The sequence below is a fragment of the Pituophis catenifer genome, unplaced genomic scaffold, assembly GCF_029215685.1.
Source record: "Pituophis catenifer annectens isolate HBS135680 unplaced genomic scaffold, rPitCat1.0.hap2 SCAF_1, whole genome shotgun sequence".
Taxonomy (NCBI): Eukaryota; Metazoa; Chordata; class Lepidosauria; order Squamata; family Colubridae; genus Pituophis; species Pituophis catenifer.
In genome coordinates this window covers 67263909-67288415 of record NW_027256881.1, presented here as the reverse complement: position 1 = coordinate 67288415, position 24507 = coordinate 67263909, and the positions used below count along the sequence as shown (strand labels likewise).

General features: G+C 35.8%; 1 protein-coding gene across 1 annotated transcript in view; it reads left to right on the top strand.

The window, feature by feature from the left end:
• The window catches only part of FMN2 (formin 2), a 202838-nt gene that overhangs the window by 162385 nt on the left and 15946 nt on the right, over positions 1–24507 (top strand). The window contains 3 exon segments of the mRNA XM_070950697.1: positions 1750–1842; positions 9228–9279; positions 23172–23321. Coding sequence (XP_070806798.1) covers positions 1750–1842; positions 9228–9279; positions 23172–23321 — 295 coding nt within the window.

The following is a 24507-nucleotide window of genomic DNA, read 5'->3' as shown; positions in this document are numbered from 1 at the left end:
TGAGTAAAGGATTCCACAGAGTTTAAAAATAGTTTTGGCTATCTGATTTGCACTTGTGGGCAGATCCAGTATTATTATTTTTTTAATCTCTTCAAGCAGCAAATGTTAGTTAATTTAAAAAACAAAACAGGTTCAGCTATTAAACAAGTCTTACTACTTTCATTAAGACTTTTGGCAGTTTTGCTCTAACGGAATATTCATTTCCCAATGTAATTTTAATGCACCTTCTCTAGGTCTGATTCAAAAACTATTTTATTTTCAAAGCCATGTCATTGATTTTATATTCTTGAAAAGCAATGTTAAGGAATTAACAAATAGCTGTTGTACATTTTGACTCAATCTTCTTTCATTTTTATTGGAAGTATTTCTTATAGAATGTCTAGTTGTTTCTGGAAGGTGCCAAGATGAGGAAAAGCTACCTTAATTCCTTTCATTGTTTTTTAAATTTGTAAAAATTGGGTTTTACCACAAAATGTCATTTTTTTTCTAATTCCAGTTATTATAAGTTTGAAATTTTAATTGCCATTCTGCCAAATTTTAGGACCATGTGGGAAATAAAACCCACAACTATGTACCCTTAATAGTGAAGAGCAAAATAGATTTTGCTTTCTGTGTTTAACATTTTAATTTTTAGTTTAAATTTAAACATAACCATTAAATTATCTGAGCTTGATAACCTAATAAATACATCAATCAGTTCAATATCTTAGCATGAGCATAAGCAGTTGGTTTCTTTTTTTTTTTTTTTCGGATGTGATTTGAAATAAATGGTTAAGGTTACCCACAACTTTGCAGACCATTCAATATTTTAAAGGTCTTTCATAATTTTATTCTGCTTTTCTCTTAAATGGTGAATGTCAGTGACAGTTCAGAAGAGAATTTTATGGGTTTATTGTGGTAAGAATATAGAGTGTTAAGGTGTTGGATCTATACTGAGAAGACCCAAGCTGAAGTACTTTGGTGATCATGAAGCACACTGGTAACTTTAGACCAGTTATTATTATCACTTACCACAACTTGTCCATGTGGGAACTACTGGGGAAAAATTGGAGTAAGATTACTATGTATGTAGCTTTGAGTTCCTGAAGAAAAAGCTATAAATCTAACAATAAGTATTAAATCTGTAACCATAAAAGATAAAATATTCACCACATTTTAGTTGGGATTTGGAAATAGCCAGTAGAATTCAATACTTTTTGTTTGTTTGTTTTGAGAAAAAAAGCAATAACAACATATAGATGTACTAATTTGCATGTTAAAGAGCTTTTCTTTGGCCAATATATTTAAATATATATATTTGCTACTGGATTCTGCATGCATAACATCCATAGTGATGCAAATTTTGGCTTGCATCAGAAAAGCAAACAGCTGAGCCTTTTATATGGCTCAGATAGGATATTGCTACTATGATACTGCATGCTGATTTTTTTTTTTTTAGTGAGATGCATTTTTATTTTAGATAGGTGGCATTGCAATGATAACTATTGAAGTATTGCTGTGCATTAAAAATTAGATTAATATAGATTTCCATGACCAATCATATGTCATTAATAAACTTTAGGCAGACTAAGTGGCAGTAATGCAACAAAAACATGTACGTTTTCAGTGAGAAATCAGTCTTTGCAACTCATCCTAAACGTCTGTTGGGATCCAACACAGGAAAACTATAAACCAAAGTCTACTTTTCTTTATAATGAATGTTATAAATCAACATTTTATTTCAAATCCTCATGTTACTTTAATTTTCAGCGTGTGAGACAGAAGCAGGCAAGGTTTGCCAGTTTTCATTAGAAGAACACATCCAGCCCTTTAAAGACAACATGGACAAATTCATTAGTCAAGGTAAATAATGACTAGTAATTTAACCTTTCCAAGCTTTATCACAAGAATGTTGTAGAAACAATATTTAGACATGGTGAATGACGTGTCTATTTATTTTGGAGCCATAGAAATGTGCAGATTAGCTTAATCAGATGGTTTCTTATTTCAAAATAGCTTACCTGTTCTGTGCTCCCTTTCTGAATGTTATTAGTGGTCATTGTTCTCTAAGAAAGTTTTCTGAGTTCGTATTCTGTGTAGGAAGCAATTTTCCAACATTTGTTTCTTGACAGTTTCATAAACTGGTGCTTTGACTTGTGTCCAGATACATGGTGATATTTTTCAAAGGGCCTGTAAACTTCTGGGTTATTTCATTTGCAGATTGCCTCTGGACAGTCATATGTTTTGGAAACAAAATCCAAAGAATTTTCTAAAAATGTCCAGGTCACGTTCAGGAAATATAAAAAGAAATTATGGGTTTGTAGGACACAGTTATTTTTTCATGTTCATTTTTTTCAGTGGTTGATCTTTATCATGCCCACATAAACACATGCGCAAATACACACACTCAAATTATTTAAGGGGGAAAAGGACCTCTACTTTGGAACTAAGTGAGAAAATGTCTTTTTAGTGTCTTTAGTAGTGGTATACCATGAAATTCTTAACAAATATACTATCAGTATTCTTCCAAACCTGGATCTTCATGGACTTTGAAGAAAAAGTGAAAACAATATAGATGGGGCCTTTCTATATCAGGTGGCTAGTTTTTCAAAGAGGCATGCAATTGTGATCACGGAAGATTTAAATTATTCTGACACCTGCTGACTCTGCCAAGAATCAGAAGACTGACAAATAACAGAATAGCAGAGTTGGAAGGGACCTTGGAGGTCTTCTAGTCCAACCCTCTGCTCAAGCAGGAGACACTATACCATTCCAGACTAGTGGCTCTTCCAGTCTCTTGTTTAAAAGCCTGCAGTGATGGAGCACTCACAGCTTCTGAAGGTAAACCATTCCATTGGTTGATTGTTCTCACTTAGAACATTTCTCTTTAGTTCTAGATTGCTTCTCTCTTCGATTCATTTCAATCCATTCTTTCTTGTCTTGCCTTCTGGTGCTTTGGAAAACAGGTTGAGCCCCTTCTTTGTGAGCTTTTGTAGCCCTTAAATTATTCACAAGTTCATATAATCTGAGTTGGGGAATAATTCCTGGTTTCCCTGCCATGTAGCTTTCACTGTCTACAGCCAAAGCTCAAAACTGATTTCCATGCTTCCCTTTACTTATGTGTCACAGTTAAAGAAACAACAGGAGCCCCAATGAAAGGAAAGGGTTTATCCCAATTGTATCATCTCTCCATCTGATTTCAATTCTTTCTCTAGCCTCTTCCCTTCTCAGTCCCCTTAGAAACATTCCTCTTGGCAGTTTTCCCCACCTCTGTTAAAAAACTGTTATAGAAAGAAAAGTACCACAAAGGACATGGATGTACTGATTGGAATGGGAAGCAGTGATCCTATATACACGCTCCTTGTCAGCTAATTCTCCCCTGCAAATGTCATTTCTATTTAATATCTTTCCCAGCAGAGTATTAGCAAAAAAAAAAAAAAAGTTTGCCCTATAGGAGATGTATGGCCAAAACCTTTGGTTAATTTCTGTAATTAAAGTAACATTATATACCTTGGAATATAAAATCTTCTCATTTTTATTTGGCCGGATCAAATTCAAACTAGAAAAAGTTCGGGCAGGATTTCTCTTTCCCGCTGAGAATTTGATAGGCTTGAATTGCAATAGGTTTTTCTATGGTCATTTGTTATTGAGGTCGATTTAATCAACGGGTTGCTTCCGCAAGACTGGACACATAAAGATAATGGAGAAGAAGCAAAACAAGGAAAGCAGGCAGAACACAGCTTCTGAAATTCTTTCCAACCCATTCATAGCAGGCCCACCCAGGATCACATGATCAGGAGGGAGGAGGGCTTCGGAGGGGAGCAGCCAGCAGCATTCCAAGTTGCTATCCAACCACCTCTCCCATAGGACTGAATGGGAGGGGGAAAATCTCTGCAGCCTCTAACTGGATCCAGTTCATTTTCAAACTTGATATTTCTTTTGCTGGCGTCTCCTCCACACCAAACTAGGACTTGCTCTTTTCACTTTGGGGAGACTTGCCGTGTTGACAGACAGACAGACAAATAGATTTTGAGCTCCTTGATGGCATTTCTTTCCAGCATTCCATTGTGGAAAAAATAAATAAAACTACAAAAGGACAACTTTGAAAATTTGTTTGTACAGGATGTATTTGGGAAAAGTTTTCAAAACAATTTTTGAAATTTAATTTCTTAAAATTAACACTGGGTATATAGTTCTTCAATATGAAGTTCATGGATTAAACATTTCCTTTAAAAAAAAGGAAATCAAGCTGTTTATTTGTTTTTTGTACACAAATTCTTCTGCTCAATCTAACCTTCTTTTTGTATTACCTCGTCTATCAGTTGGAAGCAGATTTGCAAAAATCTTGAAATAAAAGGACTTTTTAGGACATAAGGAGTTGAGTTACAACTAGCAACAGCAACTACTGCCTTGAAAATAGTTTGCTTCCAGATACGTTGATGAAGCTTCTCAGTCATCCAGATCTGGAAGTTGAGTCCTGGCAGCTGGACTTATTTTCTTTGTTTCCATAATCTTCCTATCTAATGCAGCCTCAAACTCCACATATTTAACGCAGACGTAGTTCTAAGTCATATACAAAATTATCTGTTTTGTAAACTTTTATATAAACTTTATAAACTTCTGTCCCAAAGGAATCTAACCAGAACTGGAAATTATTTTTGCTCCAGACATCTGTTAATTCCCAACACATAACCCTGTAGGGAAAAATTAGGGCTAGTTTATCTGGACTTCTAAATATCTGGATTGTCATTACATGCTAATAAGGAGCTTCCACTTTCTGCCTTTTTGATTACCTATTTTGGCAGCTCACATAAGACGACAGAGTTGAACTAGAAGGCCTCCAAAATCCCTTCCAGCCCTATGATCCTATGATTCTATAATTTATTTTATATCTAGTTAAATGTTCTGTTTTCTTCCTTTTTGATATAGTTGTATTAAAGTGCTAAGAATAATAAAGTCCTACTTAAAATAAGAAAAATTTCTAAATGTCTGGGTGCTAGAACTGTAATGAATCATATACATGCAAGTAGTCCTCAATTTACATCTAACATTAGGACCAGAATTTTGGTTGCTAAATGAAGTGGTTGTTAAGTCATTGCATGATTTTACAACCATTTTCAATCTGATTGTTAAGTTAATCACAAGATCATTAACTGTATGGTATGTATTACATATAAATACATCACAATACATTGCTACGTGTAGGCACAATATTTTAACACTCCTGTTTAAAGAGCTGTATTCATTTAAACGTGGAAAATTCACATTATTCATTTTGCAAAACTTTAACTAATTATCCATTTTTTTTTAATTAACTGTGTGAGATGTTTGAAATATGGCCAAATTTTACCATGTAAGTATTCTTTAAACGTAGCAAAGGAACAAGGAAAATCAAAATCAGTAAACATGCAGAAACACTCAGACAATACGATGAAAAGTTTCTTTCTGCATTCCATCTGTGATTATTCATACCCAGTTTAATGTTCAGTTACCCTGAGAAGTTGAGATGTTTCCCTTAAGATCAAATAGGCTGACATCATTTGATTCCAGTTCTCATAGATTCTAGCCAGCATGTCCATCTATCAGAGATGATGGAAGTTGCAATTCGAACTCCTCTGTAAGATTGCAAGATCTCAGGATGCTTTCTATACCTTTGTATTTAAAGAGATTTCTCCTTTTTATTTTAATAGCGGAATTTTCATTTTTTAATTTAATTTTTCCATAGTTCATGAAGGTTATAAAGAGACTCAGCTTTTTCAGGACAGTGTACAAGTTTCTCAACAGATGTGGGTAATATTTTCCTTAACCTAATTAAAAACATTAGTAAAAGTAAGATTTGGTTTCATCACTATGGGTAATTCTTTATATTCCATTTGAGAGTTTGGCTTCTATGGACTTGTTCCTTACATGTTTTAAGAAAGGAAGTAATCTTTAACCTTTTTCTCATTAATTTGATTCGTCATTTTTTCCATCTGTAATGTCTTTCTGAATCCAGTTCTTAGTTTAGTCAATGAGATGACTTTTTCATTGAGAAGTAATTGCCATTTTTACAGTTGCAAGTTCATCAAACAACAATGAAACTTTTGGTCTCCAAGAACATTTAGCAAACTTATTTTTGACTCTAATGCAGAAATTGCCTGCTATCTTTTTTTTTTACTTCATGCTAAGCATACTTTCTTTCAAGATATCTATATTTCAACAGTTATTCATCACAAGCCTTTCCAATATCAGTTGCCTTTTATTAAGAGTTAAGATCCAGTAACTAAGCAGCATGAATGTGGCACTGAGTGTCAAAAATTGTTGGCTCCTTTTTCTCTAGTTATTTCTATACATAGTTTTGTGTCATCTTCCCATCTCTTTCAAGAGTAAGACATGTGGCATAGGACTGTTGATAGCAATCACTCATCTACATTGGCTCATGTTTTCTCATTGTTCTGTATAAGATTCTGGACTTGTTATTACTTGTACAGTTTTTTACCTACAGAAGAAAAATATTTACCCATGTTCTCTGGTTCTACTTCTACTTTTATCCTATGTCCCACACAATCATAAAGAGATTCACAGTGCTGGATATTGCTCTCATATTCTTGCCCTTTTCGTCTCCAAGAGGCTTATTTTTGAAAATAAGTGTTTTTATGAAATGCCCTAAGGGATTGGGGGTTGGGGGTGGAAACAAAGATACATCTTTGAATCATAAAGTTGAAGGAGACATTGGAAGTCTTCTAGTCCAGGGATCTTCAAGCTTGGCAACTTTAAGACTTGTGGACTTCAACTCTCAGAGTTCCTCAGCCAGCTTTGCTTTGCTGGCTGAGGAACTCTGGGAGTTGAAGTTCACAAGTCTTAAAGTTGCCAAGGTTGGAGACCCCTGTTCTAGGCCAAAATCCTACCTGTAGTGCAGTAAACTTTATCTGTTTTGCTTGATCTCATTTTTATGGTATAATGTTTTAATAGTTTCAATAATTTCAATTGAACAACATTCCATATTTCATGATTCAAAACTAAAATGTCTAAAGTTTGTATTAATCACTTTTATACAAGATTATACATTCTTGGAATAAGCAAGAATGAAAAAAAATGCTGCCATTTCGACTGAATAAGCTTGGCAATTAACTCTAGGTATTCAGTGCTCGAAAGACTAAACCTCTGGTCCCACAGATTGACCCAGATTGCTACACTATCCTGTGTCACATATATTTTCCTTCATTCTAGGTATTCACTTATATATCTTAGTTATACACCATAATGACATTCACTAACATACCTTCCTATACTAGGAAGTTTTTAAAAACAGTATTTCAACAACTGTAATGGATGCCAAGGAGAAGCACTGTTTTTGTGATAACGTTTAGCATCTGTAGTTGAGGAATAGTTGTAATTAAGCCTAATATATTTTTTTTAAAGTATATCTCTGCTCAAAGGATAATTATGTAATGGTTTACCCAGTTCAAATTTATTTGGCTCCAGGCCCAATTTGGCTTAATGTTAAATTGCAGGCTTGGAATAAAATGAAATGGTTGTGAAGCTAATGTTATGTTTCTCTTGCTGTCCAACCCCAAGAAGCATGTTTGTGAGCCTTAACTTAATTGAGTTTAACATTGACTATTATTGTGGATAACTGAATGGGAACATTGGGTGCCCTGTCATCAAACTCTGTGTCTCCATGGGTTGTAAAGTCAATATGATGAACATGTGTGGAATCATACATCCAGACTACCTGAAATTTGGATCTCATTTCCATGAATTAACAAAGCTTTGTCCTTCTCTATCCCTTGTCAACGGTTCTTAGCAAAAAAAAAAAAAAAAAAAAGTGGTCAAGTTTCTATTTTTAAAACGTGGTTTTTAAAAGTGGACGTAACCATTTTTCAATTTCTCTTAAGCATTTTGTCTAATGATGAGATGTTGAGATGACAATTGGGATTTGAGAAAAAGAAAACTCCATTTACTATTAATAACAGAGTGGTCATTCTAAACTGTTACAGACAAGTGCTACATTCATACACCAGGATGCTGTAAAGCAGCTTTCAGAGATCAAATTCTAAGCATTACACAATCCTAACAAAAACAACAACAACAAATCACTGAAGGAGAATGACGAAGAGGACAAAAACCTTTGTGAAACCTCTTGTTGATATGGTGTAGATCGCTTCAACATTAAGTTAAATTAACACTTAATTTAATTTAACTTCATTTTATTGCTTAATCACCATCCAGTCTTTTTAACAGGGACTGTAAATTTGATTCAAAGGTGACTACAGTAGTCCTTGACTTACAATAGTTCATTTTGTGACTGTTCAAAGTCAAGGACTATCTTCAGCCACTTTTGAATCAAATTTACAGTCCCTGTTAAAAAGACTGCATGGTGACTAAGCAATAAAATGAAGTTAAATTAAGCAATATTTTTCAGCAAACTTGATTTTAATTCTTTTATTCAATATCTAATCATTCTTCTGATCCTTAAATCAAAGGAAAAACAAACGTACCCAGATTGATTCTCTCCCCCCCTCCCCCCTGTTTTTATAAGCAGCATCCTTCACCTATCTTCCAGGACCAAGGGTCAAATGAATCATCACTTTCCCTCTTATCCACTGATACACAGAGAGTTCCCTATGCTGGCCATATCATACGCTCACACATGCCCACAACATATAGGGCAGGGGTGAAGATACAGGGGTGAGGTGTAAAATGTGCAGTATTCTACACTGCACATTACACTGCAGTAATTAGAAATTTTCTTTTTGTTTCATGTGGAATAGAAGCTGGTGAATTTTTCCAGAACTGTGTTTTATTAAAAGAAATTCTGTTTGAGACTTGAAAAAAGGAAAAAAAAACTTATCTACTGGAATTTGGGGAAAAAATGCTTGGCTCATGGTGATCCTGTCTGTTCTCAGTATGGTGAAATTGGCAGAATTGAAGACTGTGAAAGACAGTCTTTATAAAGACAACTTTATAAAGTTGAAAATGGTTTGAAAAAGAATTGGGGGCAATGAAGGAAAACCCTTATATCGAAGTGTCTTCAGATATGCTCATTTCTATTGTGAGTTCAAGTGATCTTAAACTGTTTCTGGATGTATTAACTCTACATTTCATTGTTTTAAAGTCAAGGCCAAGCTTATTGCTTCAAGAATCATGTAAAAAATCCCGAGACAGTAGTTTTCTCCCTCAAAGAATGTGCAATGAGATCTTATTTAATAACATCACTGCAACAATCTTTATTTTACCTATAACTTTATTTTCTGTTTGTTACTTAGCTAAAACTGACCATGAGATGGAAGAGAAATCTCTGGCAGAGACGCATAAAAGGTGAGATGAACAAGTTTAATCTGAAAAAGATTTCCTTTGTTACTCATTGATCCTAGATTATGAAAGAAATCTTAAAGGACAATCATGCAATCATAGTTTATTTGAGATCTTTGGGTAGCCAATTCTCTCATACATTATTAAAGCTAGAAAGTTTAGGCTTTTGCTGAAATCACTACAGCACTACACAAAGAATTCAAATACAGTGGCTGTTTGCTTGAAATGGTGGGAATTTTTCTTTAGACTAAAAACAGATGCATTACTCTTATTCTATATTTAAGGCTCCCCACTACATACAAAGGAAAGGAAAAAAGATGGTATTAAATTATTAATCATACTGAAAATTCAACATTGCTTTTATGTGTCAAATTAAGTTTGCAAAGAAGCCACTGCTGTCTGTCTAATTCAGTAATGATGTAAGCATTAGCAAGAACTGAGGCTTTGAAGACTTTATAGTTGTTATTGCACAATTTCTTTTCTCTTCCTTTTTGCAATTTCCTTGCTAATGCGGCTTACTTTAAGAACTGGTTTTAGTAGCAAATGGAAATTTTTTTAGAAATTTCCATTGCTATTAAAGCCAATTCTTAAAATTCATGTTTTCCAAATCCACTGGAAATGACAGAGCTGCCAAATTTTGAATCATGGCTTCATAAAATTAAGTATTTATATATGTAATTATCTACTGCCTAAATCCAAACAGATTCTAGAAACATTAGGAACACTAGAGAACATCCTTAGGGGGAAAATGTAGTCCTATTACCCTAATTAGGTTAGGAATGTTTCCTTAAGTTAAATGGCTTTGAATTTACTTTGGTTGTAGATGTGGTTTTTCCATTGTTTGCTTCATAGTCATTAGTAGTTTAAATACCTGGGTGCTTGCCTCAGTCTCCTCACTCTATGAAAGGTTGGAGAAGGCTGAATCACAATATTTTTTTTTAATTTAAGTCTTCATGTATTGGACAGAAAAACTTAAATAATTGTTAAACTCTGCAAATTACTTAAAACACTTTACTTAGAGTAGACCCAAGGAAGGAACTGTGTAGTCTTGAAAACATGGGCCACATAAAGCCTTTGAGTTCTTATATCCTTGATTGATTATAATCACGTTTTTTGCAGATTTATAGTTGCACTTTGAAAGATATACCTCTCATGCCTAATGAGAACTGGCTATTAGAATACACTAAAGGAAGGGGCAGAGAGAGATTGATCTCATTTTTTGTATACGAGGATATTTCAGTTATTACATTTATAAAATTCTTGCAGTAGTGCTTAAGAATGTGTGAAAAGCATCTTTTAATGAACAATTGGGCAGTCTCCAATTTGCCAATGTTTCACTGTTGTTTAGTGGTAGCCATGAAGCAGGAGGTTGATTTTGATTTCCTATCTCTAACCATCTATTTTGCCTTTTTTTTTTACTGAAAACTTTACCTTTTTAAATTTTTTTAACTATTGACAAGAGCAGCATAACACACTATAATGTTCTAAATACTTTAGAATATTATCTTACTGAACTCTGTGATAAACCCATTGTTATGTGATCAATGTCTAAATACATAACAGGATTTTGCCAGCTCCGCTCCTTCCAATTTATACTCTCCCCATATATTTCAGATAGTAGTTCATTTTATTTCTAGAGCAGATTTTAAAGATACGAGAAAAAAGGAATTTCTCTGTGGAAATTAATTCATAGAAATATACTTTTGGATAGCATCCTATAATACACATGTGTGCCATTGAAACATTTAGAAACAAAAAATCTTCCAGGGATTGTAAATACGTGTCATCGTGAATATGCTTTTTTTTAAAAAAATACAACTATCTAAGTCTTTAGCTTGCTTTGTATGTATGAGCTTTCAGAAAAAAATTAGTATTTAATATTGCCAACCAACAGAAGGGCAATCTGTTTGTATAATAATTTTCTTTGTATATTATATGGTGTAGAAAAATTCTCCTTTATATTGCCACAGTAAACTGGGTTGTTGTTTTTTTTTTTCTTCCTCTAGGGTATATGTGCTGTCAAAATTTTATTTACCGTTCAAACTATGTCAATGTCAAAGACACTTTTGGGGCGGAGGGTGAGAGGAGAGCTCGAGAAAACTAAATAAATAAGAGATTAGTTGCATTCTGCTAATCATGGGTAAAATAGCTAGGCACTGGGTGAATAGATGAGTTACTGCTAGCTGCAGTGATGGATTAGCTGAAGCACAATTAATGTGATTTAATGTGGTTGGATTTTTCTTTTTGAAGTGACTATGTGCCACAGAGTGTCTATGTCATGATTACATGTCTTAGAATGACAAGGAAACATTGATTCATTGTTTGAAATAGAAAAATGGTTTTACAACGCTGCCTCTCTATGGCATTGTAAAGCCAAGCAGCCATGAAAGAAAAATGTTCTTCAAGTGGACACTGTTTTAAGCACAATGCCTTCTAGAAAAAAAAATCTAATTGTTTATCAGTTGAGCTGAAATGGAAAATTAATCTTTCACACATAATGAAATGGTATGTTTGACCTGTGGATTCTATAAAGTCTCCGGCTGTTCATTTGTCAAAAGTGAGATGTTTAATCCTTTCTGAAAGGCTGTATACATTTTTATTTATTTATCATATTTAGTGACTTTAAGACCGACAATGTGTGAAGTGTTTATTCAAGAAATGGGTTTCTGGCACACGAGCAAAAAGAAAAGTGAAATGTTTACTTCCCAATAACAGCATATTGTGTGATCTCTGGGTAAGGATCCTGAGACAAGAAAGAAAAAAACCTCACACCATTCTGTGTTTATCCAGCTTACATAGGCAGACAAGGAAGGCTCCAGCCTGTTATTAAAGTTGAAGTGATACAGCCCCAAACAATGACGTCAGTCCCTGAATAATATTGATAAAGTGCAAGAGCAAAAGATATGACAATTCCCAATTTCAGCTTTCGTGAGCAGTTCTCAAGAAGCCGTAAAATATTTGACAGAGTCAAGGGAAAAATACAGCTTGCTTCAAAAGAAGATGCGAGAGTGTCTCAGGCATAAACATTCACAATTTTCAGCGAAGACAGACACTGTTTTTCAAGATCTCAGCCCCAAGTCTTTTCTCAGTCATTCTGTGTGAGATCCTTTTTTAACAAAAATAGGACCGGCAAGGGTGGAATCTGCTATCTTTTGTTTTTTTTTAAAAAAAAAATGTGTGTCCTTCTGCTCAGTGACTGCGTGAAACCTGATGTGTGCATAATCAGCACCAGTTCTTTAATTTGGAGGTGGAGAGGTGGAAAGACAAATCCCATTTTTAGGATATCAGAAAAAAAAATGAAAAGGTCTCTACTTTTCTTCTGGAGAGCTGAGATCTTCAGCATTCTGTGCAAAAGTTATGTAAGTTTTGACTGAAACAGTTGGAATCTCAAATTAAGGGAATGTGGCCTAAAACAATTTTTAAAAAATCACTTCATTTGTCTATCTCACTTTCTGACTTAGACCTTAAATTCTAAATGTAGCTAGTTCTCAACTTATAACCACAATTGGGACTGGAACTTCCATTATTAAGCCATGTGGTTATTAAGTGAATCACAGCCAATTTTGCTACCTTTTTTCCCATAATGGTTAACCAAATCACACAATTGTTAAGCCAATCCAGTTTCCCAATTCACTTTGTTCATTGGAAGATCCCCTAGCAAAACTGCAAATGGCGACAATGTGACCCCAGGATACTACAATTGTTGTAAATACATGCCAGTTGCCAAGCACCCAAATTTTGATCACGTGAAGAGGGGAATTTTGCAACAGTCATAAGTGTGAGGACTGGTCATAAGTCACTTTATTCATCTCAATTTCTTAATTTCAAATAGTCATTAAACAAATGGTCATAAGTCAAAGACAATTACTTAACATTGTTTGTGATATCAATTATTATTTAAGCTTCCATTTTTTTAAAAGAAATTTGAAAGTAAATATTTGTCTGTCTTGGATTCTGTTGGGAAAAAAATGAAGAATCTATATCTGATGGAGGGAAGGAGGTAGATGGGAGAGCAGGAAAATGAACACAGGCACCCATATGTATGTGGACATACTGCAAAGTCAAAAGAGAAGCTCACATATATGTTTCAAGGTGAAACATGAGATTTTGTGTTGCATCTTTGTGTGTTAACTCCTGAAAGTGTGTATTTCATAGTAATTTTTTTCCAGTAATCATGATGAATAATTTTTGCTGTCCTGGACTTGCTTTTGTATAGATTGTTTCTGTGTATGCTTTTGATTTTATGTGCATTTCTGTTTTGTGCATTTCTAGAGGTAACTAGCTAGTATTGATTGCTATGCACATACAGTATATTCTTTCCTTGGCATTTGGCTGATATATAAAACATATAATACAATGGCAAATTCTGAAAAATGCATGATTATAACATAGCACAGTCCTTTAAGCATCCCTATGACTGATTATTTAAAAATGGCATATGAATATTTTCCCATATCCAATGATTCATAAGCGGTGCTGCTTGTTTCATGGCAAAGTATCTTTACTGGTGGTGTTGCAGTAGTCCTTTAGTCTGTGGTGCAAATGCACACCTCTCTGCTAGAGTATCATAATAGTAACTGTGAACTTCTGGAAATAAGAGCGGAGGCAGTTAGTTGTATCAGCAGCAATGCTTTAAATTCCTATGCCGGTAACTCCTAGCAGGATTCATAACAGACATACAAAGAAACCCTTAAAATGGGAATATTTATTTTATTTAAAATAGCCATTATAAACCATTTTCATGCTTATTTCAGTGCATGTTGGTTTTGTAATATTCTTGTCCATATAAGAAAGAAATCTTAATATAGTGTCTGAACACAGTCAAAACTTATTTTTGGGCTAGAATTCAAATACACAGGTTGAATAAAGAGTTGGCATTTGAAACTTCATTGTCTTTCTCATTAAGTAGATCAAGGAACTAGAAGAAGGTTTATTTAAGGAAAAAATGTCCTCTTTTTTTTTCCTTTTACTTTTTTTTTTAACATTGCACCATCCAGAAAAGTTGCTTCATGTAGTTGGTTTGGGGGCTTTTAACATCTGGTGCTACCCGGTGAACTTTGTGGAACCCACAGACATCTGCTCTGTCTCATTTGCAAGGCACTACTGGAATAAAATCACTCAGTTTTGTGCTGATGTGGTTTGCCTCTGTTGATGCAAGTGCAAAGGGGCATTCAAGGTCCCATCCACTTCTATTTTGTAGGAGTAATTTCAGCTCTAGAAACCCAAACGTGTGAGCAACAATGCATTCAGCTCCATGTCTTCCCAGCTTCTATTTTCTCCCTGTTATGGCCAATTTGATCTAACTATAGGAGACTTAACAGGATGGATCTGGCCTATTATGTCAGATATCTTGAAGGAGGTATGTGTTCTTCAGAAAATGTGCTCTGATCCAGTGGCAGATTAAGGCTCACTGGTACCCTAAACACTGACAAATCTTGGTGTCCCCCTCTTTGTACATACTGTACAAACAAAGCCAAGCTTAGGCTTCATTTGGGCCTGGTGCCCTAAGCATGTGCTTAGTCTGCTTAATGGTTAATACACCACTGCTCTGATCCTTTGATTGTTGACAGTTTCTAGAGGTCTGTAAAATGATAATAATTTATCTCAGTGAACTGTGGAAATAACAGTTGAATGCCTTGTTGAAGTATCTTGTTTTTTTCTTGCCTTGAAACTTTAACCGGTTATTCCATTAGAGCTGAACTTTAGTTATTCTCTTTAGTTATTCTCTTAGACCTCTAGGCACCATACTGTTCTTCTGTAATTCAGAACATTATGGTACTATGGCTACACTCGGAGTATAGCATGGGATAATCATACCTCTTTCGCATGGCAGTTAAGCTATGATATCTCAAGAACATTGGGAAATATGGTTTTAAGCCAATGCTATCCAACTTTATTTCCCCGACCTTTCTGTTTTATCTGTATCAAGAGAATCTGTGCAAGACCAGAATCTGGAAATGGTATTCACTGGAGGAGACTAGTGAGTTCAAGAAGATGAAGGCATTTTGAAACTGTACTTACTCTGTTCAGGAATTGGAAATGTTATATGCTGTGCATGATATTGTTGGAAGTATCAGTGATTTCTACAGCATGATACAAATGTAGGTCTAGTATAGTATAACCCAGCAGGTTCTGACAGGTTCTGGAGAATCGGTAGAAGAAATTTTGAGTAGTTCGAAGAACTGGCAAATACCACCTCTGGCTGGCCCCAGAGTGCGGTAGGAATGGAGATTTTACAATATCCTTCCCTCAGGAGTGGGGAGGGAATAATGGGGATTTTTTTTTTTAAATTTGATTTATATGCCGCCCTTCTCCGGAGACTCAGGGCGGCTTACAATGCGTTAAGCAATAGCCTTCATACTTTTGTATATTTATACAAAGTCAGCTTATTGCCCCCACAAACTGGGTCCTCATTTAACCTACCTTAGAAAGGATGGAAGGCTGAGTCAACCTTGAGCCTGGTAAGATTCGAACCTGCAGTAATTGCAGGCAGCTGTGTTAATAACAGGGTGCTTTAAACCACTGTACTACCAAGGCTCTTTTGCAGTATGTTTCCCCTGGAGTGGGGTGGGAATGGATATTTTGTAGTATCGTCCCTTTGCCATGCCCACCAAGCCACACCAAGCCACGCCCACAGAATCAGTAGTAAAAAAAATTAGATTTCACCACTGGTATAACCTTACATCGCTTCAGTCCAGCCAAAGTGCATAGTTAAATGTCTATGGAGATTCTCAGCCATCCAGGTAATGGTTGTCCCAAAGATGTTTCTTTCAAGAGGCAACTGAACTTTCTGGTTTTTCTTTGAAGACATTTCGCTTCTCATCCAGCTGTGGCTTCGTCAGCTTCTTTCCAGTTGCCTCTTGAAAAAGCACCTTTGAGAGGCTTCAGTCCAGGTTACCTGCTGGATGACATAGTTCCATGAAATTGAAGCTCGACTCTTCCTTGTTACAGTCTAGAACAGGGGTTCTAAAACCCCAGGCTGTGGACCTGTACTAGTCCATGGGCTGTTGCGAATCGGGCCACGTAGGCAATGGGCAAGCATACTTCATTTACACATGTGCAGAAGCTAGGTTGTTTATGCAAAACCATCCCTTCCCCCCAGTGGTGAAATCTAAAATTTGTTACTCCAGTTCTGTGGGCATGGCTTGATGGGGTGTATAATATGACTGAGTGAGCGTGTCCAACTTTTTTTTTTTTTTACTTTTAAAACCATTTTTTCTACAACCTCTTCGGCTGAAGAGGTTGTAAAAAAAATGCTTTTAAAGCCTCTGATGATCCCAGCTGACTTGCCTGATCGGCAGAAGCTTTTTTTTTTTTAAAGCCTCTGACGATCCCAGCTGACTTGCTTGATCGGCAGAGGCTTTTTTTCCTTTTAAAAACTTTTTTTATAACCTCTTCAGCTGAAGAGGTTGTAGAAAAAATGCTTTTAAAAGCCTCTGATGATCCCAGCTGAGCTATGCAATCATCAGAGACTTTTTTTTACTTTTAAAAGCATTTTTTCGGCCAAAGAAGTTATAGAAAAAATGCTTTTAAAAATAATAAAAAAGCCTCTGATGATTGCTTGGCTCAGCTGAGCAATAGGGGAGGGCAGGGATTTTTCCTACCGGTTCTCCGAAGCACCCGCCTCCATCGCTACTGGATCGGGCGATCCGGTCCAAACCGGGAGCATTTCAACCCTGCTTCCCCCTCCCCATCCCTGCCACTACTGCCACCCCATGAAGTCAGAAAGGTTTAGAATTTGGCTGAATATTTTTCTCTTATCTTTTTAGAGCATATTTTTCTCTTATCTTTTTAGAGCAGTAGAGGATTTTTTTTATACTGAGAACTTTGTGATTTTAATATTTACATTTTTTGTATATCACTCAGGATGATTTATGTACAAGTGTCATATGAACCTAGAAAAAAATCTCAGTCTTTGATTGGTAAAATGTACTGCATGTGGGGCTAGCCATGCAGTTGGCCCAGAGACTGCAACTAGCGCAGAATGCCATAGCTAGGTTATTAAATAGTTAGAATAGTTACTAAACTATTCTGAAAATGTTGCACTGGCTGCCAGTTTCCTAAGCCCGTTGCAGAGATAATAACATACAAAGCCTCATACTGCTTAGAAATTGAAGAAATGCTAGTGTGCCCTTTTCTTTATGTATCCCCATCAACTAAGATTTAGCAGGAAATCTCTCTTCAGGGTGCTACCTTGGCTTTGGAATCTACCATATAGTGATCTATGAAAGGCTGTTCTCAATACAATTGCTCTCTTGTAGAATACCCTCCTCTTACTGGTCACAAAGATGCACTCTAACCTGCACTGTGTACTTCTGATTTATACATCAGCATTTGTTTTCATGGACAGAAATTTCCAAAACTTTATAAGTAAATAAAGAGATACATAGATATTAAATATGGAGTCGCACACACATACCATAGCTTATAGATCAAAGGTTGACATCAGATTGGAAAAAAAAAGTTACTTGAAAGCAACTTTACAAAGCAAGCAAAAATAATTTTTAAAAGCTTCATAATCTAGTATGTTTATCAAAATCTATTCTTGTCTATGCATAGATCAGACCCAACGCCTTCCAATAGCAATTGCGGTGGTGCAGAATTTTGCAACTTTCCTGGAGATTTCACTAGACTGATCTCTTAATAAAATACTTACAATCTCTGATTGCGGCCAGCCCAAGCATCTGCTAATAAGGGGAGAAATTAGCTCTGCTTGCAAGGTAAGGTATAAAGGGCAACTCAATAGAACTTGCCCTACTTCCAAGCACACTGATAAGCATTCCTAGTAAGGGATGTTATTATTCATAACCTTTCAAGGACTAGGGTATCAGATCTTGCCACTGTGAATGCCCTTATATGAGGAACAGAAATAGCATTACCAGGGATGTTGCCATGTTCTCTATAGTGATAAAAAGTTCACATCTAAACTCTCTGCTTAACGTCAGCAAAGATAATGCACAAAAAATGAATCATTCACATTTTTAAAAAATATACTTTTAGGCCTTGCTTGAGATGTCCCATATCTTCATGGATTAGGCAGATCGATATAGGGTCTTCCTGTGATGGTAACCAAGTAATGAAATGCACTTCTCGGGGATCAATAGAGTGCTTTTAGGTACTGGATATCCCATATACCTTAAAATGCAGTTCCTCTGAAATTCAGATATTTCCATATGAGTACAGCATTCCCAAGTGGCATATAACAACATTTCAGTAAGAAATTGCCACCTTTACATAAGAATTTGGGGATTTTTATAGGGATGCGGTGGCTCAGTGGCTAAGACGCTGAGCTTGTCGATCAAAAGATCGTCAGTTCAGCGGCTTGAATCCCTAGTGCTGTGTAACAGGGTGACCTTCCATTACTTGTCCCAGCTTCTGCCAACATAGCAGTTCAAAAGCACATAAAAAATGCAAGTAGAAAAATAGGGACCACCTTTGATGGGAAGGTAACAGCATTCCGTGAGCCTTTGGCATTTAGACATGCCGGCCACATGACCACGGAGACGTCTTTGGACAGCGCTGGCTCTTCGGCTTTGAAATGGAGATGAGCACCACCCCCTAAAGTCGGGAACGACTAGCACATATGTGCGAGGGGAACCTTTACCGTTACCTTTTTATTGTTTAAAATTCTGTGGGTAAGGATCTAGAACCTGGAAAAAAAAACAAGTCCAAGCCAAGATATTCCCTTAGCATTGCCTTTTGATCTATTTTGGCACAAAATAATCCTCTTGCACTTGTGTACAGTACCTGAAGTGTTGTTAGTAGAATCTCTTCCACCCTTGTTTTCCTGGGGGAGTAAAAATCATCCTGTTTGATTCTGCTGCATTTTGTTCCACTAATTGTTCTGGAATTGAAACCATAAAAAGCAAATATCCAGGCACTTTATCTTTATTAAGGAATATCTCTGTCTTGAATATGGGGGATCTGAGCTGCTTGGAAATCCTGGCAGGAGATATTTAGCCTCTGCCCTCCATAAACAAAATAGCAGTGTGAACAACTAAAGGCTCGTTTTCCTAAGCAGGATTGAAAAGTCATGCTAGCTGAAGCAAAGCTCCTGACCTTTGCTGCTTCTATTAATCCCCAACAGTGACCTCCCCCACCTTCTGTGTTAGTGGTGGAAACATAGGTACAGCGTTCTAACCCTCAAGATAAGCATCTAAACTAAGAGCTTTCAACCTCCTGCGTTAGCTTTGCAAAGACTGCTCTTCATTAGGAAGTGTCCTCACCAAAGGGACAAGAATGTAATTAGCAAACCCATGACGAGAACTGTGGAGTTTTGGCTGGCAGGTTTTTCCTCTAATTACACCACTTTTTACACCCTCCTAGCATACACTTCAGCAGTTTTCTATGTCCAGCCCTTGTACTTGGGAAATCGTTGACCCTGGTTTTGTCCTCCTCTTTGCCTTTTAAGGATTTATTTATTGAGCATTCGCTGCAGTCGGTAAATAGGAGATGCTCTGTTTCCATTTTTATCTTACAACCTTCACAAGCTTAGTTTAGTATAAGAAATGTGATAGCAATAAAATATTGCCATTTTTTTTTAGTTTGCCTTACTTTAAGATTCCCCTCCCCCCCATTAACGCTTGTGTTGTTGTCAGAAATCTCTTTGTTTAAGTGGACTTCCTTTGATCGATTGCTCCTCAATACATTCCTAGTTTAATGAGTTTCTAAACTTTCAGTTGCTTTCAGTTTGCCCACCTGCCAGCAGTACAACATCCAGGAATTCACAGGACAGATTCTTTTATTCACTGCAAGACTCATAGGAAGACAAGGCATGCCTAGAAAGGATAGGAACCTTTAAAATAGGTTTGGGGTTTTTCAGAGCTGTGAGAAAGAAACACCTCAATGTACAAGCAGGACGATAATAAAATAGCCTTTGAAGCTCTCTGAAAATAGCTTCTGAAAACTTGTGTCTTACTCTGCATCCTATATTTGTTAAAGACATTTCTACCCTGATTTTTAAGCTTTAAAAAAGCCTTCCAAAACAGCAAAACAGTAAAATTAACTATTAAGTAAAATAAACAATTTTCCAATTTTCCAAAACTTAAACCTGAGATTAAGACAGACAGAGGTAGAAATAGAGACAGAAGGAAAAAATAAGTTAGATAGCAAAAAACTTACGGCTGCCAATTGTTTCTGCACCAAACTTGGAGAAATAGCTTGATATAACTGCAACAAAACTTAGGAAGTGTCATTTTAAATACATTTGTTTTTCTGAAGTTTTGTTAGCAGCCTTTGGAATTGATCACAGTTCATCTGCAACTCTGCCTAAAACTAATCCTGAATTGTTTGCTAAAAGATTACCCCACATTATACATGTAAATTTACATGGGAAAATTAGCATTCTTAATCTAGTTAGCAATAGAAACTTTATATCTTGAAGTTATTAACCTTGGTAAAGTTCTTGCTCAGAATGCATAGATTATGAATTAAAATATTGTTCGTAACGGTGCAGAATTCTTCTCCAGCTATACAAATTTATTTTAAAATATTAGCAGCTTATTTTAAAAAGAACCAAATCTATTTCCCTTCATATTCAGTGTTCAGATATTTTCACTCTCTATATATCAGAACTAGCTGTTGAGAAGACAGGGGTGATAGTGTACCAAACCTTGCATTCACTTGTCTGTTTTCTTTTTCTTTCTTTCTTTTTTAATAAATGAATGCTGTGGAGTTGGTTTAATCACCATATATGGGAAACTTTCTCAGAACAAATGGAGGTGATTACTTTAAATGCAAGTTGCTGCGCTCACTTGATAAACAACTTAATTCCTCAGGAACCCTGCTTCTAAGCCTTCTTGTATTCCAATCCCTAGACTCCATATTTGTATATAAACGATATTTGTGTATTATTTTTGACAGCGTTCCAGTGTCTGATGTTTTGCATCTTACAAACAAGCTCACTTTTGCAGAAGTGACCCAGCTGAGGACTTGATTATTTCTTGTAGCTGTTTAGATAAAGGAATTCCGTTGGCAGTTAAATGTCTCCATGTGTCTGAATCAGCTTTCTCTTGGTTCCCAGCAAGATTAGCAGTGATCTGTGCAAAAGCCTGCCTTTTACCCTCTTTGATCACATAGTATTCTTAACAAAAGCTTTCATGTCTCCGGTAAACGTTAGTGCTATTTATCAAACTCATCAAGCATTTATTTGTGAGAATTTCAATCTACTCTGGCTTCTCAATTGTTGAAAAGGCTTGAGATGGAGAATTATGGTTTATTGTTATCTTATATATAAACGTAGAGCCTGGAGGGGCTGCTTTGAATGTGATGCTTTTAATCTTATATATCCTTGGGTAAATGTAATGTTGTTCTGTGGCCCTACCATATCATTCCTAGGTAGTTCCAGTTGTTACCTATATGGTGGTGTATAGAAAATACGTGAAGTCTGGAGAAACATAAGGCATTTGTGGGAGGATTTGGTGATATTTAGTGCTTCCTCTTTCTGAATGAGCTGCATACTGATTGTCTATGGAGACAATCCATAGTCGTCCAGGTCATGGTTGTCCCAAAGGTGCTTTTTTCAAGAGACAACTGGACTTACTTGTTTTTCTTTGAAGATGTTTCATTTCTCATCCAAGAAGCTTCTTCAGCCAGTTGCCTCTTGAAAAATGGGGGACTGCATACTGATTGCAGTGTCTTTGAAAAGAATATTGTCCATTCCCATGAGTTTGACTCAGTCTGAGAGAAGGGTTGTTTTCACCAGTCATAAATCAAGGCTCCCCCTTTGACCAAGTTTTATTCTGTGTAAATCTGCCAGCTATCAGATTACAACAAAAGGAACAAAGAAAAATGTCTTCCTTAAGGTCTCCTTTAATACAATTTTCTAGAACAAGGGCTATTTTGTAATTGTTTTGGGGACAGTTTGATTTGACTGCCAACCACTGTGTCATATCTTTAATTTGTAAGAACAATACAACTGTTCAGCAATCCTCAATTTTTAAGGCTGGTGGCCATATTTGGACTGCCAAGGGCGTGTTGTGCATTCATTCATAAAATAGCTGACATAAAGGAGGGGTCTAGCTCATTCTCAACAGTGGCCACCATGGTGGTTTTGTCACCGATGAAGAATTCATTGACTAGCAGACAAATGGGTAACACAAAAAACAAAGCAAAACAGTAGGTCGCTCAAGAATAAAAGTAGAAAGTAAAGGTGGGATCTGAGTTTTTCTCATGCTCATATCTACAACATTAACAAAATAATATTTTCATAGAGAAAAAAACCTAACATGTGTTTTTACAAACAACAAATATAGAAATATAGAAACCAAAAAAACTACAAACCAAATTAAAAAAAGCCCTTGTGTGTCCAATCACACTTGGCCGATAAAGAATTCTATTCTATACAGGCAACAAATATTGCATATAGGCACAAAATATAGCCAGCCATTCATAGATAATATTTTTCCCCACACATCATTGCTTACTTTGTTGGTCAGTGATGCTTTGCTATCCTGTGTGACTGTCTTTTTTATTTTTTTAATTGGTTTTTTAAAAACATCAGGTGGAACAGGCAGCCAGATAAAAGCATACATGGTGTCTTTGTTGTACTAGCCATGAATTAAAATTTCCCTAAAAATCATAACAGTAAGCATGACATACATTGTAAAAGGATTGATTTGGTATGAAAAAGTGATGTGTGAATGGTAATAGCAATCTTGATTTTCTTGGTTTTAAAAACTGGTCCAATGCAGTTTTTCAATGCAATTTTTCTTTCACAATCCCTTATCAAATACTAAATATCAGTCTTTACCTTTCCTAAAGCTGATTATGAAGATGAAGGAATCATGAATGTTTTCTAGATAACTATCAAGTAATTTGTAAAAAATATCATCTTTGTATGAGAAAAGCAGATAAAATAATGTTAAATAAATAGTTGCCATCTTTGTTTCCTTTGATAGCTTTTTGGAGACTGCAGCATATTTCTGCATGAAACCAAAAATGGGTGAAAAGGAGGTTTCCTTGAATGCTTTCTTCAGCATATGGCATGAATTCAGTTCTGATTTTAAAGAATTTTGGAAAAAAGAAAATAAACTTATTTTGCAAGAAAGGTAAGTAACATCTAATCCACTTAAATTTGTTAGAACATTTTGGGAAGTTTAGGCGGGATATTCTGATTGAGGGGAGGGGATTTCTTTCTTTTTTTTCCATGCATTTCTTATGCCCATCATCCTCAACTTACAACCACAACTGAGCCCAAAATTTATGTTGCTAAGCGAGACAGTTAAGTGAATTTTGCCCCATTTTACAACCTTTTTTGCTACAATTATCAAGTGAATCACTGCAGTTGTTAAGTTAGTTATACAGTTCTTAAGTGAATCTGACTTCCCCATTGACTTTGCTTGTCAGAAGGTCACAAAAGGTTGATCACATGACCATGGACACTGCTACCATCATAAATAGGAGTCCGTTGCCAAGGGTCTGAATTTTGATCATATGACTCTGGAGATGCTACAATGGCTGTATGTGTGAAAAATGGTGATAAGTCACTTTTTTCAGTGCCATTTTAACTTTGAATGGTCATTAAATGAACTGTTGTAAGTCAAGGACTACCTGTATTGTGATTGTTTGCAGAGAAGACAATATTGGTTATAACTCAAGAAAGCAATAGATAAAGCTGAAAATAAAAATAACTATAACGGCTAGTAGGCTTACTGCCCTTTAGATTCTGCCATTATGAAAATAGTAACGTGTACCTAAGTATTTCAAATTCTAGCAAATTTACTACAGACTAATTATTTTTATGTTAAAATCTCTATTAAAAATTATAGTGGAATCTTTGTCTGTTAAAACACATGCTATAATTTAATATGTTCTCTGTTATGCTGCCATAGAACATGTTGTACTTCTTACAACTGCATAATATTGCTAAATGTCCTGGCAAGATTTTACCCTGAGATAAGATTCAAAACATCGCTGTTTATACCTATAACATACCACAGCAAATTTGTCTATTTTAAAATCTCTCTTTGCTATGTCTTCTCCAAGATCTTCTAAGTGTATCACACTGTGCCATACATCTTAAAACTATTATATTTATTTTAAACTTATAATTAGGGAAAGTTGAGCATGAGGAGGAGGAGGAGGAGGAGAAGGAAAAGGCTGGAAACCATATCAAAACTCCAGGAACACATATGGTCTCCACCTTCTCCTCTTAAGCAGTGTCTGTTGACAATATTTGCTACACAGTCTAGTTCAGGGGTCCTCAAACTACGGCCCGGGGGCTGGATATGGCCC